The following is a 14,804-nucleotide window of genomic DNA, read 5'->3' as shown; positions in this document are numbered from 1 at the left end:
TGGGTTACCAGAGTATGTTTCCCTTGTTTTTGCGCATTCAATCTTTATTGGTATCCACCTGTGAGATTTCGCAGGATTGTAAAGATGAAATTCAGAGAACCAATACAAGGAAAAGGAGGAATGTAGGGCCTACAAGGAAAGGAAAACAAAAAGCAAAAGAAAAAAAGAGTTGACCAAATGAAAATGACACCGATTTTAGAGAATTGCAATAAAAATGGTGGGCCATATAAGAGATACTATTGCCGAAACACAACGTTTTTCGTCGACTGAGTGTAAGCCATCAAAAGAGCGGAGAAAGCGCCTAGCACTTTCTTGAAATGAGCCTTTCAAATGTTAATGTTATCACAACAAAACACTTATCGGGGATTGCCCCCAAAATTAAGGGTGTCCATGGTTTAGTTCAATTTGGTTTTTTCAAAAATAGAACTATTAAGAAAATTTTTTCGAACTGAACCGAAATTTGATTTGGTTCGCTTTTCGGTTCCATTCGATTTTTCACTTTTTGGTTTAGCTTTCAGTTTTTGATTTTCGCATTTATTTATTTTTCGTTTTTTTTATATATTTTTTGTCTTTTTTTAAAAAAAAAAAAAAGCTTTTATCGATTTATTGGTCTGTTCGATTCGGTTAGTTTTTCAATAATTTTTTTTTTTTTTTTTTTACCACCCGCTAGAGTGGCTTTGCTGGCGCGGAACTCCCTCTCCCGAAAGAGAGGTCGAGCGTTCGGCTCCCCGCGGCAGGGGAGGCCGGCAGAGGCATTTAGGCGACTTACCCAGTGCACGTGTGTTGTGACTAGCAAGACGTGCGCCCGTGATTTACTCCTCGCCTGCCGGCCGTGCGCGGTTTCTGGGCCACCAAAAAAAAAAAATCAATAATTTTTTATTTTTTATTTTTAATGAATTTTTCGGTTGAGTCTTTGGTTCGGTTTTCGATACCCCTATCAGAAATGAAAATCTTCACGCAAAGCCGGGGGGCAGAAAAGGAAAAGATAAGACGGTGCGGGGTTCAATTTCTAGGGCACCGATTAGCTCCATCCTCGTCCCCAAATTCCCCCTCTGCAACCTTCTTCTTCAATTCCTCTGCGATTCGATCTGTGCTGCTTCGGGAGGGGACGAGATGCCGCAGCGACACTCGAAGAACAACAACGACCTCGCCTTCTTCACGTACGACGAGAAGCGGAAGCTCGGGTACGGCACCCAGAAGGAGCGGCTGGGCAGGGACTCGATCAAGCCCTTCGACGCCTGCTGCCTCTGCCTCAAGCCCTTCATCGACCCGCTCTGCTGCCAGAAGGGCCACGTCTTCTGCAAGGAGTGCATCCTCGAGTGCCTCCTCTCCCAGAAAAAGGACATCCAGAGGTGAACAAAAAAAATCTGATCTTGACTTCTCGATGCGGCGTGTGCTTGATTTGCTTCGAATTAGGGTTTGGAGTGGAATGGTATTTGTGGTTTTGGGGGGCTTTCAGTTTCCTTCAGGGGTATTCAAATTTGCGAAATTGAAATTCGGCTCGTTCGATTCCTGCTTGGCGTCTGGCGGGTCGAAGTTTAATGCCAAATTCATACTGCTGACACGCCGGGATAGTTGGATTCTTGAATCCGTACTCTTCGTGTAGATTGTATTTGGAGGGTTTGGGCATGTGACTTCAAGCAAGTCAATTTGAGATGTTGAACCATATCGCAGTCTAGGTTGAGGCCTCTATCGATGGAGGCTGTTTTGCGTCTCTTTAACTCGCGCAGCAATACTTATGTCAGTGTTCACGATGGGCATGTTACTCTAATTCTTTTTGTTCCTTTTCGATCTCATGTGTCGGTGCTAGTAGTTGGACAGCTTAATTATGCTAATTGGGACCAACAGCTCCATGTTTAAAGATCTAAATGACCTGAAAAGACAAAGACCAACAAAGGTTGCTCTTTTTTTCTGGTTTGTGTTCGAGAGTATTGAACTACTGAAAGCGTAGCTAGAGGTCATTGGTCCCCAAGATAGGTCTTCCTCAGGTAGGAGCTAAATTGTTCTAGCAATCGGAGTCCTGTACTGCTGGTTACGTTGTTGAGTTGGGCATGTCATAATTTTGAAAGAGCATATCCCTTTTCCATTTTCGTGCATCTGGGCCTCTGTGTGTGCGTAGGCTTTCATGTGAGAAAGAAGTTTGTAGTGTGGTGGGAGAGGGATTGTGGTGCCTTTTGCTGGGATATAGTTTCTTCTATTGACCCAGAAGTAATTTAAAATTCTTTTTGCTGGTTCAGAGAGCAAGATGAAGTATTTTTCCAACTATTTGGTTGATTGTAGGGTTGAAACTTCCATGTATGCTGAGTTGTTCCCTCATGAAAAGATAGTTCAGTAGTGAAAGCATTCTGTGGTATGTAATTCCTGTCTGAATCAATAGAAGTCTAGAAGTCTTCCAATCATCATTTGCATCAGGTATGAGCTTTGAGTGCTGGTGCCTCTGGGAAAAGAATTATGTACATCAGGAGATAACAAGAGATACTTGATTGAGACTTAGAAAAAGAAAGTGGGAGTTTTGTATGGCTAACCATACTGTTTGGATTTAAAACTATCCGAGTGACTTGATCTTACAAAAAGTGGGGAAGAAAACTGTAGAGAACATTTGACATCCAACATTTTATTGTTACCTTTTCCTCCCTGTTGCTGGTGCCATGCTAAAAGTCTCCTTGAACTGGCAGAAAACTAGCTGCTCATGAAGCTCAGCAGAAGCATGAGAAAGAAGAGGAGGAAGAGCGGTTAATGCAGCAGAAAGCTAGGGAACTTGATGCATTTGATCAACAAAACCATGGTGCAGTACCTCAATACACTGATAAAAATCACAGCCAAGACAAAAGTGGCTTCCATGGTGCAAACAGTGTCAAGGTTACTTCTTATGAGGAGGAAGCACTTCGGACCATGAAGGCGTTTTGGCTGCCCTCAGCTACTCCAGAAGCTCCTCGTAAGGTAGAAGCACCATCCACCAGCACAGTCTGTCCAGAAGGCAATGAGAAACTAAAGCTGAAGACCCTTTTTCCTATTTGCTTCGTGGAAGACACCAGTGAGAAGAAGAAACCCAACTCGCTGGACAAGACGTATATATGCCCTAGCTGCAAGGTCACATTGACCAACACCGTGTCACTAGCTGCGCTTAGCTCCTGTGGGCATGTCTTCTGCAAGAAATGTGCAGAGAAGTTTATTGTCGTCGATAAGGTTTGTCTCGTTTGCGATAAGCCGTGTAAAGAGAGGAATTTGGTGAAGTTGGAAAAGGGAGGGACAGGTTTCGCTGGGCATGGGGATTATCTCGAAGCGACTGACTTCAAACATTTGGGAAGTGGTTCAGGTTTAGGGCTGGTGAGACCTGCAATGAAGACCTGAATCTTGAATTTCTAGTTTTGTGTAAGCCAATATGTTTATTTTCTTAGAGCAAAATGGAGGTGGCTAATTTCGAATTATACTCAATTAAGATATCCAGTTGCGCTCAGTGTATCCTTTTTCTGTAAGATGGCGATGTTCAATGTACCCATCTAATCAAATTTTTAATCCAAATTCTAGAGGCGTTTGTGTTTTGATGAGTGCTCTAGAAGTCTTTTTTTCCCTCAAATTTCAATTTAGCCGGAGAACATATATGGTGAATTAGTGTAGAATTGAGACATAATATTGTTGGCGTTCTCTACTAGAGGATTTAAAGGTTTATTTTGGTTAATTTAATATCTAATATTCTTGAAAAGCCTCAATCACGTATTGATCTCGCTGTTCGGAACCTAGAAAACTTTAGGTTGGCTCTGACGTAGAATATTGGAATATTTTGAATTGGACGGGTGGCCAACATGGCAAACGACGTGTCATTTTGTTGAAAAACAATTGTCTATCTCTATTTTTTCACCAAAAGATTCCAAATCAAAATCAGTGGCTCCAATTGATGATTCCAAACCCTAATTGAGATAGCAAGTCATGACTCTGCTTTTGCCGGTCGAGCTCATGAGTTAACATCGATTCACAAACCTATAAAGTTCGACTGTAGAAAAAAAAATTAAGTTCGACCTCCATGTGTTTGTGCTTTTTCTATGTGTTGGACTTGAGCTATATGAACGCCATTGGATACAAGTGATTAGTAAACTTCCTTCCTTCTTCCTGCGCTGGTGCTATCTCACCAGTCCACTCTCATAGTCTCTGGGGTCATTTACAAATTTGAAAGTCAATGTTCACCGTTTGGCCTTTCATCGAAGATTGAAAAGAATAAAAAAAGAGAGCACATGCATGAAGTGAACCATGTTTTCCTTAAATTGCTATATACTGGTTCTTCAAGAAAGTCAGACAATTAAATCTACACGGCCAAGCCCACAAAAGGAGTCAAACTTCGAAATTTATGGTTGAGTTCATATGTTGCGTTTCAAATTGTGAGATACCATGAAAGAAATCCTCTCTTGTGCTAATTTCATGGACAAAGTACTGCAAGTATGACTTGAGACATATGGCGGATGCATTGGCTTATTCTCTTGAGGCTGCGTGATCTTTGTGTCGCGCAAAAATTTATTGGGGACTGGAAATTCTGGGTTTAATTGGGTTATGCAATTCTTGGAAGGCCATTTCCTTGATAAAAGAATCCTGAAGTTGGCTTGGAATGGGGCCATTCGCTGCATTTGGAAGGAAAGGAACTCTGTGTTGCATGCTGGTCCTGTCTCTAAGCTCATCGAGAAGCATTCTTCTTTCAATGTGAGTTCGAATAGCTGCTTATCATTCAACACCAGAGGAAGCATGATATGGGCTAAGTACCTGTTGTGCTTTATCATTCAACAACATTCAGTGATGCGGTGTGGAATAAAACTAGGAGGTTGAAATGTTTCACCAAATTCTGCGTGCAAAGTGTTTGTGGCAAGGTCAGATTACGTGTCTTAGTAATGCATCTGCGTGTGGCCGACATCAAACTTGGGACGCATCACTTGGAAGACAACTGGTAGTTTTCACTGAGCATATTATTTCTCTTGGAGTTCATATGCAGGGCAAAAGTAGCCTTGTAAAGCTCAGATATTAAAGGCAGAACACTTCAGAAGAAAGGAGCAGCATTCTCATTGAAACCAAGGTATTCCAGGATTCAACTCCACAGTGAATCAGGATAATCAGACACATCACATTAACAACATTACCCTACAAAACGAAAAGAAAAAGGATTTCAAGAATATAAATGAAACAAGGATACAGATGAACATCACAAACTGGCACTAACCACTCACGATAAGCTTTGCTCTAGCGTGGCCTTCATTGATTTGGAGCTGCTCTCCATTGCCATCAAGAGCCAAACAAAAGTCATGAGCACCGCCTTTACTAGGTATTTGGGCTTGTGCCTCTGCTCTGCAATGAATTGCTGCATAGCATGTCAACTGCACCCACACTCTACTCATGATCTTCCACTTTACTAGCTTTAGATTACTCAACTCTTTGGCCGAGATTCATCCATCGAACAAGACTGATTTGCTCTGATCTGCCTTCACGTGGATTGGCTCTGCCCCCTTGGCACTCGTGTCCACGTCCATGATTTTGTGGCAGGCATCCTTCAGTTTCTTTACGGCCTCTGTTCCCTCCTCTTGAAGAACTTCGCCTCAGTGCCTGTGTCCCGGAATCTTATCTTACCGAGGCCGGCCACGTTGAACATCATTGTAGGTTGCTTGATTAGAAGATACAGCATTTATTAAAGTAAATGTCTCATTAGGCCTGGAGCAGCACAAAGTAAGAGCAATCCTTGCACAAAATACTCTGGAAATAATAGTTTGAAAATCCACTCAGTAATCGTACAACTTCTTTACCAAAAAAAAAAAAAATTCATACAACTTCATGGCAATTATCATCCTATATAAATGTGTAATGCGAGTTTAGTGACGTATACTTCTTTTCATTCATGGTGATAAGTGCAATTTTTTCTTCATGACATGATGATATTCACTTAACCTCTCGCATTTGGGAGCTTCTCCATAAATATCATGATGGAAACATTGTAGGGAGAAGAACTGCAGTTCTTACATATAGGACTCTGGTAACAGTAGAGATTATTGCATCTTCCCTATACATCAGCACATGATTTTCTCGAGTGATGCCTCATTGATAATACATTCTCTCTTAAGATCTGAGTAATGTTTAGCCTGGTATTTTATGAACAAAATCAGCTATGATCTCAAATGAAACCTGAGTTCAGTTCAGAAGTGTAACTACGAGTCTCAAGACGTAATGAGTTAAAATCGGCGAGTTCCAGGAGAGAAGCATGACACCACCACCATCACAAAGTTCTCAATCTACTCGGGACTTCGAAACAGTAGATATATGGAAGTATCCATTCAAAATGAGGAACCTGAAACCAAACACGATAGAACAGTGCAGGCTTCATAGACTCCTTCGTATGGAAAATTTAAGTCACACTTCTAGTATCTAATTCTGTGCTGCATCACATCCCTCAAGGAAACATATGCATCTTATGTTGGAGCGAGTGTGGTTGGACATTACAGCCAGTGAGATGATGACCATGAATGTTAATATATTACAGTAGAAAAGGTTGCCAGGACATTTCAGGTGAAATTTTGCTTGCATTCGACAAATCTTCAGAGATTCATGACCCAAGAAATGCCTGCGAAATGGATAAGTCAAGGAACTACACAGTGATGAGATGACAACACATCAATTTCTACGTATCTACGAACTTACCTCTGACTTAACTGGATCGGTCTATTTGCAGATTTTGGCAGTTGCTGACAACATGACATTGATGTGGTACTATGAACACAGTGCTGCTTAGACTAGGCAAGTTGCAGAGTTTTAATCTTTTCAATGAAGTACCCGCAAAGCTGCCTCCAAATATAGTTTTCAAGCTGTTGCACGAGTCTATCTCAAGAATCTCCAGGTTTGGTGGTAATTCGGATGACGGAGATACTTGTTCCAGTTGGGGACAAGATTGTATTTTAAGCTGTTTCAGATTTTTGAAGCTCCCTGGCTTCATTGTCTGGCTGCGTATCCTCTCTAGCATAGCAGCGTGGAAAATATGGAGAACTTCCAAGTTTTCAGCTCCTCCAAGCACTTCCTCTAAATTCTCCAGATCCGGACACTGTCTCACTTTCAGTACTCGCAGGGAGACCATCATAACCCTGATTCTCTTAAGCTTTGGTAATTCCAGAAGATCCAACGTCTGCAAGTTACATTCTACAGGCATATCAGGGTTGACTAGCCTTTCCATTTTCTCACAAAATTTGATTTGAAGGGTTTCAAGCTTCTTTGGCAGCTTGGAGAATGGGAAAATGCTGATGAGCATCGGGCAACAATCTATATACAAGTGCTTAAGACCTCCGAAGACCTCAGACTGCACTGAATCATCACATACGCAACTCAAGGAAGAAAGATTGCACAGATAAAGAGAGTAAAGCTTTCCTGAAGCTCTGGCATCTCCTTCACCATCAACTATACTACTGATACCTTTGCACCTATCAAGCCAACAGCTCTTTATTGATCTTAGATTCTCTTTAACAAGTTCAGATAAGTTCCTCAAAGAGCTATCATCTGTTAGCGATATGTGATCAGAAAGCTCAAGAACACACTCAGGTGGATTGAATTTGCTATAGGATCCATGGATCTCCAGATACCGCCCAGGTTCTTTATGATAAGGAAATCCTCCTTGAGATTCGATATCCATCAGTAGTCTCCTGTCTCCAAGGTCGTATATCCTTCCATCTGAATTTTTGGGATGCCAAACAGAAAAGTGGAATTTTTGGAAGCATGTATCCCACAGCATGGGATTCTCCTCCACGAACTGGAAAAATCTGGTACCACAAATCGATATGGAAGGCCAGTCAGAAGATTCAGCAATCTCAGAACTTAGGGATCCACAACCTCCCAAGTTGAACTCCTCTGGAACATACTTTATCTTGCTCCAGTCAATTTCTTTCATATGCTTCATATCCTGCAGATTGAGCTTCTTCAGGCTAGTCAGATCCGAGATTCCATAGGGAAATTCTTGTATTTTTGTCCCCGAAAGATCTAGAACCTCCAATTCGGTAAGAGACTTCAAATTTTCCAAACTTTCCAAATCAGCACAATCTCCTAGCAGTAGTTGTTGGAGCTTGCGAAAAGTCTCCAGCCAAGGTAAAGACTCGACCTTAGTCCCCAATAGATCCAGCAGCTCAAGCTCCTTCAGGGCATCGAGCTCCAACACTTTACAGGAGCAACCTCTCAGAGAGAGCTCCCTAAGGTTAGTGAGGCAGGACAGAGATGGCAATTCCTCAAATTCTATTTCAGAGAGGTTCAGAATCCTTAGTTTGCTCATATGGTGCAGAAATTCAAGTTTTATATTGCTCAAAGATTTTCAACCACAGAGGTTGATGACCTCTAGGTTTTTTAGAGCTTCCAAGGAAGGAAGGTTATTCCAGTGGGGGCAATTTCTTATTATTAGGTGACGGAGGCTGACAGGAAAGCAATCTCGTGGAAGGCTTTCGATTTTAGTCTCTGAGAGATTGACCGTCTTCAGGCGAGACATGCCCTGAAAGGAGTCATTGCTTGTTATCACCAACTCGGAGCTTCCCGACAGATCAAGAACTTCCAGTTTCTGAAGTAAAGGCAAGTTTTGCAACTTAGTAAGGAACTTACAATTCTTTAGCAAGAGCAAACTTACAGAAGGCTGAGAAAGTGATGGCAGAGCTTTGATTTTAGTATTTGAGAGGATGAGTCGATGAAGGGAATTAAGATGTTCAAATGAGCCGTCTTCAAATTCTTCCAGTGCAGAGGCATCACAAAGGTTCAGCTCCTCAAGGCCTGGGAGGCCTTGCGTAGATGGCAATTTGCACAGATGAACACAACTACTCAAAAGAAGATGAGATAGGCTGCTGATGTTGAGAGGTAACTTATTTACAGCACTACCTGGGAGATCCAGAACTCTAAAGTCAGTCTTGGTTTCCTGAGGATCGTCCTGTACTTCTTTCAAACATGTTGTCATCGAAAGATCGAGAATCTTAAGTTTAGTTAATGGTTTTAGGGTGGGGAGTCTTGCCAGGGATGGACAGTCACCTCAGAGGAGTCGAGTGAGCTCCCCCAAATTATGAAAGAAGGGGAGGCGCCCAATCCTGGTTTTAGAAAGATTGAGAATTTGAAGTTTTTCCAGCGGAGAGAGGTTCTTGACCTGGATACTCCAGAAAGAGTCTGAACCAGAGAAATCAACCACTTCCAGTTTTGCCAATAAAAGCACTGACTCGCTTGCCGCTTCCTTTTTCTTCAATAAACTAGTATCACACAATTGGTTTAAATTGGGACATTTTCTAAGAATGAGCCAACGGAGTTCGCTCCGATTTAGGAGAGATGCAGGAAGCCACCGGATGCCAACTTCAGATAAGTTAAGAGACCTAAGATCTTTCATATGCTCAAAAATATCATCATGGATTTGCTTCACCATGCGAGCCCCAGATATCTCAAGAACTAGTAAGTTTGTAAGTTTATGGATCTCATCCACGCTCTTCAATATATGACAGCCCCTCAGAACAAGTACTTGAAGCTCCTTCAATTCTGCAAGTTGTGAGGGCACCTTTTCGAACATTGGATTTATGATGACCAGGACTTTAAGTTGGTTTTTGTGTTGGAGAAATGTTTCAGGGACTTCCCTGCGAAAACGAGCACCATCTATAAAGAGTGTGGACATCTCATCGCTTTTCTTACTACTCGTCTTTATCATCCCATCGCTCTGTATAACCCTCCCAAGACCAGCCCATCTATGATCACCCAGCACACTAGCCACACCAACATGTGCAGACCCGCTGAGTCCATCACGTCGGTGATCTTCGACTCCCAAAGCATCACTGTCCATAGTAATATAACTGTCCTCTTTTTCTTTTAGAAATCCACGAACTTTGAACTCCATCAGAGTATGATGTGCTTCCTCATAGGCCGTCTCATAATGATCATGGTGACCAAAATAGCCTTCCAATAACCAATGAGCTGTCAGCTCATTGTAGTGGATCTTATTATGATGGACAAACAAGTATCTGCAGTGCCAACAGCACTTACTGAGGGTGCTTGGCAACATCTGATACACATGTTGCCATAATTTTGCATTATCAGCAGATTTAATTATAGAGGCCATTTCTTCAACTGCATTGTCCAATTCAGAGTCCTTAACACGATTGATAGCTTCTGCAATCATGATAATTACCCCAGGACGACCCTGGCTACCTTTTCCAATAGCTGCAGACAGTCTTTCAAATCCAGTAGTTTCCCCGCTCACCGAAGGTGGCGGCCTGCACAAGGCCCTAGGAAAGTCTGCCTTGACACTATTCCACAGTAAACGAGAGGAATTATCATTAGACAGGAATTTCATTTCATAAAATTTTATATGGTCTGGCGAAATTGTAAATTCATTTCCCTCATCGCCAATACAGTTGTCATTGCTAATTCTAGTGATTTAAATCTTAAAATGGTGCCCTTGGAGGAGGTCATTTAAATCAGAATAAATTCTCCAATGACGCATGTTATCAAAATCATCCAGAACTACAAGAATATATGGACCTTTTTCATCTCCGGGAGCATCTTTCTGATCAACCTTCGCTGTTTTCTCCTCTTCAGGCTTTGAAGTTTTCATTTGATCAAGTTTTGCAGTTTTCATCAATTTAAGCTTTTCCTGTATTCTCCATTTCAGATTTTCCAAGACATTTTCTTGCTCCTGCTGCTCCATCTCAGTATTGTCATCTTCCTCCCACTCATCATCAGAAGGAACTACAGACAGCTGAATGGCAATATTTTCAACAAGAGATTTGCCTTCATAATTACATCCTCGGACCCAAATAGCTCCATAGCAGGAGCCATTGTGGCTGGCAGAATTACTTGTCTTTTTGCCATCCATGTTTTACCCACTCCAGCTTCTCCAGAAAGGACGACTGTTTTCACGTGATCTTCACTTAGAAAACCTAAAATCTTTTCTTGAGTTTCCAGAGAATCTTTCAGGTTGGCAATCGCCAGCAAATGCAACTGTACAAATAGACATTGGTTAAGGATGATTTTCTGTTCTGTCCCTTTTTGATGAACTATGCTTCTAAGTTAACCAGAAGGAGCAAACTTAACTCAACAATTCCACATAAACCATTTTATATAGTGAAGCATGCACTGTCAAATCTCAACTACAAGGGCTTCGAAAAGGGGATAAAAATACACTCAGGAAGAAAATTTGGTCACTCCAACCTGGAAACCTGCCTATTTAAAAATGTTTATTGTCTCATCAAACACGATATCGCATTATTACTTCTAGCCTCTAGGAGCCCCCAATACAAGAAGAATGACTGTGTTACCTATAACGAACGTGCCTGATAAATTCTAATTGAAATAAGATGATTGTAGTGTAACCATGTGGATTTCAAATCCTTGCAGAATCATCTCAAATCCAATATATAAAAATTGGAGAACTAAAGTAATCACCATACTCCGCCATGTCATTAGAACACTCAGTATGCAGGGGTTTATAATCTTACTTCCACATTTTATTAAGCCTCCGTTCGTTTCCGGGAAAATGTTTTTCAGATTTTCCGGCGTTCGTTTTACGGAAAATAAATTTCTTGGGGAAAATATTTTCCATGAAATAAAAAAGTCTTCTAAATTAAAGGAAAATGTTTTCCACTTTTGAAAAGTGAAAACATTTTCCTCACTTGATCTCTCTTTTATGTCACACCTCTACAAATCCTCATTTTCTCCTCCCCTTTCTTTTTCTTCTTTTTTTTTTTTTGTTCGAATTATTTTTTAATTTTCTTTTTCTTTTTTCTAGTTTTAATTTCTTTTTCTTTTATTTTTTTTTTTTGTTTCCCATCTTCTTCTTTCTTTGCTAGTTGTTGGCCATAGCCGGGCGAACCTCGAGCTCGTCAATCTCAAGCTCACACTCTACACTCTTGCTTATCATTTTCTTTATTTATTCTACCCTATAGTTGTACATTACTTAAGCAAATGGCTCTACATGCTTTGCTTCTTTTTTCTTTTATTTATTAAAACACAAAAGACGCAGGGGGAGAACAGACTACTCAATTGGAAGATTCTCATGAGGGCTGTACATGCTTTGCTTCTTTTGTCTTTTGCTTCTTTTTAAAATTCATACAAATATTTTTTAGAGTAGATGAATGTTTGGCGACAATGAGGGAACAAAGATATAGAGTAAGTTTGTCTAGATTTAAAGGCAAATTCATATTTGATGAATTTATAGGTTGGTAAGTGATGCATTCCTAAGTTGTGAAGTCTTAGAAAATATTTTCCTTACTAAACACTAGAAAATATTTTCCGAAACATTTTCAAATTTTAACTGAATACCAGAAAATAGTCATTTTCCTGGAAAATGATTTTGGGAAAATATTTTCTGGAAATGACCAATTTTCTGTGAAACAAATGGATCCTAAGTTCTTTTTAATCTGCCAGACAAACCAATAGCGCTTCATGGTTGTCCTACGGTGAACTCAAAATTCTTCCAACAAGTTCATTGCGAGAATTAGTGAAGTTTGTCAGCTTTAAACATATGCCAATGTCAAAATTCTAAGGCTTTTACTTGGATGCACCCCTTGCATTAGTTAACCACATAGTTTTCAAACATGATGTGTATAAAGAATTCTGCGGTACCGAGGAAATCTTTTGTTATGATAGTTGTTCACCAGAGTACTAATTTCAAAAAGATGTTTGATTTTGGAAAAGTTCACATTTGCAATCATTTACAGTTGTACCATCGCGCTTGGACATAAAAACTTGAGTTGGAGTTGGTTACAATAATTGTTTCTTAAAGTCCTATAGCTGGCCACACATGCACAATTTGTATTTTTCATTTTACTATTATAAGATTTTGTGAAACTATTATCAAATGTTCTAAAAACTTAAGCTGTTAAATGAAGGTACTTACGCTTCCTCTTGTCTTTTTCCTTATTATTAGGCGTGGACATAATTAATTGGGAAGACAAATGGGGCCTAAAAAAATTTGAACTCAATACCTCAAACTCTGATACCATATGAGATTTTATAAAACTATTGTTAATTATTCTAAAACTTAAATTATTAAATAAATGCATTTATGCTTACTCTAGTCTTGTTGCCTAATATTAGGCATGGACATATTGAATTGGAAAGGTAAATGGGGCTTAGAAAAATTTGAACTTAAACCTCCAACTCTCATATCATATGAAATTTTGTGAGATTACTGCTAATTATTCTAAAAATTTAAACTGTAAGATGAAGGCATGATTTAATATTTAATTATTATAACAATCACGATGATTATTAAAAAAGAAAAAGAAGCAAAGAAAGGAACACATTTTTCCCGATTGTTTCCCCGACTTTCCTCTTTAATTATAAAGGTCATGTCTAGAGACCACCTATAGTTACCAGCTATGTAGCATCGACACGAACATGCGACATGACACGACACAATACGACCCGCCGACACGTTATTTCTAAAAAAATAGAGAATTTCGACACGTTCTGACATGTTATATATTAAATATATATTTTTATATATAAATGCAAAAATAAATAAATAATAATAATAATAATAATAATAATAAAATATTAATCCAAATAATAATATTTTTTAATTTAAGAGAATAGAATTCAAAAATTTATACTAAACATATTTAAAAAAATTTGTTAATATCATTTATTATTTTAATATGACAGAGATTGAATGAGAAATTCAAAAATTGTAGTCACCAAAAAAAAAAAAGAGTAAATTAATTTAAAGGAACATATCTTTTTTTTTTTTACACTTGTTGGAAATTAATGAGATTTTTATAGTTCCAGATTGAGTTCGGAGTTCATGATATAGATTGGCTTGGAGCTCCTCTGCAAAACAAGGTTTGAGAAAAATGAAAATCCAAGACAAAAACTCTCAAAGTATGACCAAAAGAAAATGAAATAACTAAATTTGCCATGGAAAATATGACAAAAGAAATAACTCGCAAGCGACACCTGCGAAAGGTAGAAAGAAGCAAAAAAAAAAAAAAAAAAATCACAACTTTAAGTCTGCAGGGGTAGTGGAGTGACGCCGGCAAGAAAAGGGGCGTTCCATCATCATTCATGGGAATATCAAAACTTATAAGTGAGAACTTGAGAGTGAAAATTTTATTCTTTCCCTTTTATTTTTGTTATTTCATTATTTTTTCATATATTTATATTTTGACCCATCAAGTATTGAAATTTTTTAAAATTGATGCACGTGCGTGTGGAATTTTGAACTTGTGTGTTGGAGCATGTCGGGAAGAGTTGACCACGTGTCGGATTTCCCGACACTCGTTGACCGCATGTCAAAGTGTGCCGGACACATGTTGGACACAAAGGCTTCTAAAGAGTGTCGTGCTTCTTAGTTGACAATTGTTTCTCAAATCCTTTTCTAGAAGTACACTACTAACTCATACGTATTTAACATGCAGTTGGGGTCAATGTGACATGGTCTATTTACTATTTTCTACAAACCCAACAATATAAATTGCTTCTACAGCATGTCGTGAAAAACACTTTTTAGTAAAATATTTCGACATTTGGGGATCAATGGGACTTGATTTTGGCCAACGACACTCCTAGGGATTCGTCACGTAAATAAAGAAGGCAACGTCTTGTATATTTGTCCAAAGTTATAATACCTTTTATCTTTACCAAAAAAAAAAAAAAGGCAGACGTTACCAACAAATTAGAAACAAAATCAACGCCACGTGATTCGAGCATGAAGAAGAAGGAAAGAAAAAGGAAAAAGGAAATATTTCTCGCGTGCTATTGCAGCCAAAGACAAAACGATCCAACGGAAAAAAAAAAAAAAAAGAAAAAAAGAAATGCAAGAGAAAATTCAAAATTGAGCAGGG

At 39.3% G+C, this 14,804-nt stretch overlaps 2 protein-coding genes across 2 annotated transcripts; one reads left to right on the top strand and one right to left on the bottom strand.

Moving 5' to 3' along the window:
* The first annotated feature begins 971 nt into the window (after positions 1-971).
* On the top strand, positions 972-3,545 carry LOC104441112 (E3 ubiquitin-protein ligase CSU1). The gene is made up of 2 exons (XM_010054117.3): positions 972-1,352; positions 2,676-3,545. The coding sequence occupies exons 1-2, from the start codon at positions 1,114-1,116 to the stop codon at positions 3,349-3,351; spliced, it is 915 nt and encodes a 304-aa protein (XP_010052419.1). The 5' UTR covers positions 972-1,113; the 3' UTR covers positions 3,352-3,545.
* Positions 3,546-6,215: 2,670 nt separating this feature from the next.
* On the bottom strand, positions 6,216-10,834 carry LOC104442694 (putative disease resistance protein At4g19050). Its single transcript, XM_039310723.1, is given in 4 exon segments — positions 6,216-6,589; positions 6,667-8,238; positions 8,320-10,265; positions 10,416-10,834. Coding segments are annotated over 3 exon segments (3,930 nt in total). The 3' UTR covers positions 6,216-6,589; positions 6,667-6,673.
* Between the last annotated feature and the right edge of the window lie 3,970 nt (positions 10,835-14,804).

This window comes from Eucalyptus grandis, chromosome 4 (genome assembly GCF_016545825.1).
Source record: "Eucalyptus grandis isolate ANBG69807.140 chromosome 4, ASM1654582v1, whole genome shotgun sequence".
Lineage (NCBI taxonomy): Eukaryota > Viridiplantae > Streptophyta > Magnoliopsida > Myrtales > Myrtaceae > Eucalyptus > Eucalyptus grandis.
This window is presented reverse-complemented; position numbering and strand designations above follow the sequence as displayed.